The sequence below is a fragment of the Cynoglossus semilaevis genome, chromosome 3 (assembly GCF_000523025.1).
Source record: "Cynoglossus semilaevis isolate Cse_v1.0 chromosome 3, Cse_v1.0, whole genome shotgun sequence".
NCBI classification, from domain to species: Eukaryota; Metazoa; Chordata; class Actinopteri; order Pleuronectiformes; family Cynoglossidae; genus Cynoglossus; species Cynoglossus semilaevis.
In genome coordinates, this window is record NC_024309.1 from 218,581 (window position 1) to 219,572 (window position 992).

The following is a 992-nucleotide window of genomic DNA, read 5'->3' on the forward strand; positions in this document are numbered from 1 at the left end:
GCCCCGTGTGGGCCTCCCTGCCGGTGGTGGGCCCACTGGAGAGCAGGCTCACGTCGCTTGTTCGGGCTGAGCCCGGCCGGGTCCCGCTAGCAAGGACCCGGCCACCAGGCACTCGCCTGCGAGTCCCAACCCCGGTCCTGGCTCCAGGGTGGGGCCCCGGTGACGTCAATCCGGGCGACGTGAACCTCTTTGATTTTGTCATTTTCTTCATCGGGGGGTTGAACCACTATTTGTCTGATCCGTCGCCTAGGACCTGTTTGCCTAGGGAGACCCTACCAGGGGCATTAAGCACCCGACAACAAAGCTCCTAGGTTCAGTCGGATTCTCAAACCCCTCCACCATGTTAAGGTTGCGGTTCAAGGAGGGGGAGAAATGTAGTAGTATTATTGAAATGAGACACAATAAATAATTATATCAATAGTGGAGTATATATACCAGTACATATTAGTAGTGTGTAGATCAAATAAAATGTTGATGACATGAGGTGTAAACTATATTTTGGATTTACATCTGGAAGTGCTTATGTTGTCTTTTGTCTTTAAGGTTGACCATTTACATAACTTCATCTTTTTCCGCTTCACCATGGGATTTGTAGACAGTATGATTGCCAAGTGTAAGTACATATGTTTTTTTTTTTTAAACAATGTGCAACTTTCTAACCTAGAAGGAATTTGATATAAATTTAAGACCCAATGTTTATTTGCATTAACATGCATGCGTCTTCCAAATTGTGTATTTCATTCAAAGATTTCTTTTAACCTTTAATGCAATTATAGCTATTCCATAATTAAGATTTCAGAGACTTTGGGTTCCCTAGCTGACACCTTGATTCTCTCACACACACACACACACACATACACAAGGAAAGCTTTGTTTACATTCGGTGGTTGTACGCCATACGTTGGGTTGTGCTACCTTCCTTTTTTTAATTGTGTTATTTTTTTCTCCCTCATTATTGCTCTTAACCATAATTCAGTCAGTTCTGATATTTT

General features: G+C 43.1%; 1 protein-coding gene across 2 annotated transcripts in view; it reads left to right on the forward strand.

Moving 5' to 3' along the window:
- abcd3a (ATP-binding cassette, sub-family D (ALD), member 3a) overlaps nucleotides 1-992 on the forward strand; it is a 28,388-nt gene that overhangs the window by 14,991 nt on the left and 12,405 nt on the right. For both annotated transcript variants that reach the window (XR_001759923.2, XM_008307363.3), the window contains exon 11: nucleotides 544-613. Coding sequence is in view for 1 of the 2 variants with exons in the window: in XM_008307363.3 (XP_008305585.1) it covers nucleotides 544-613 (70 nt within the window). In the remaining variant the exon portion in view is untranslated. Of the gene's footprint in view, nucleotides 1-543; nucleotides 614-992 lie in introns of those variants that run through there.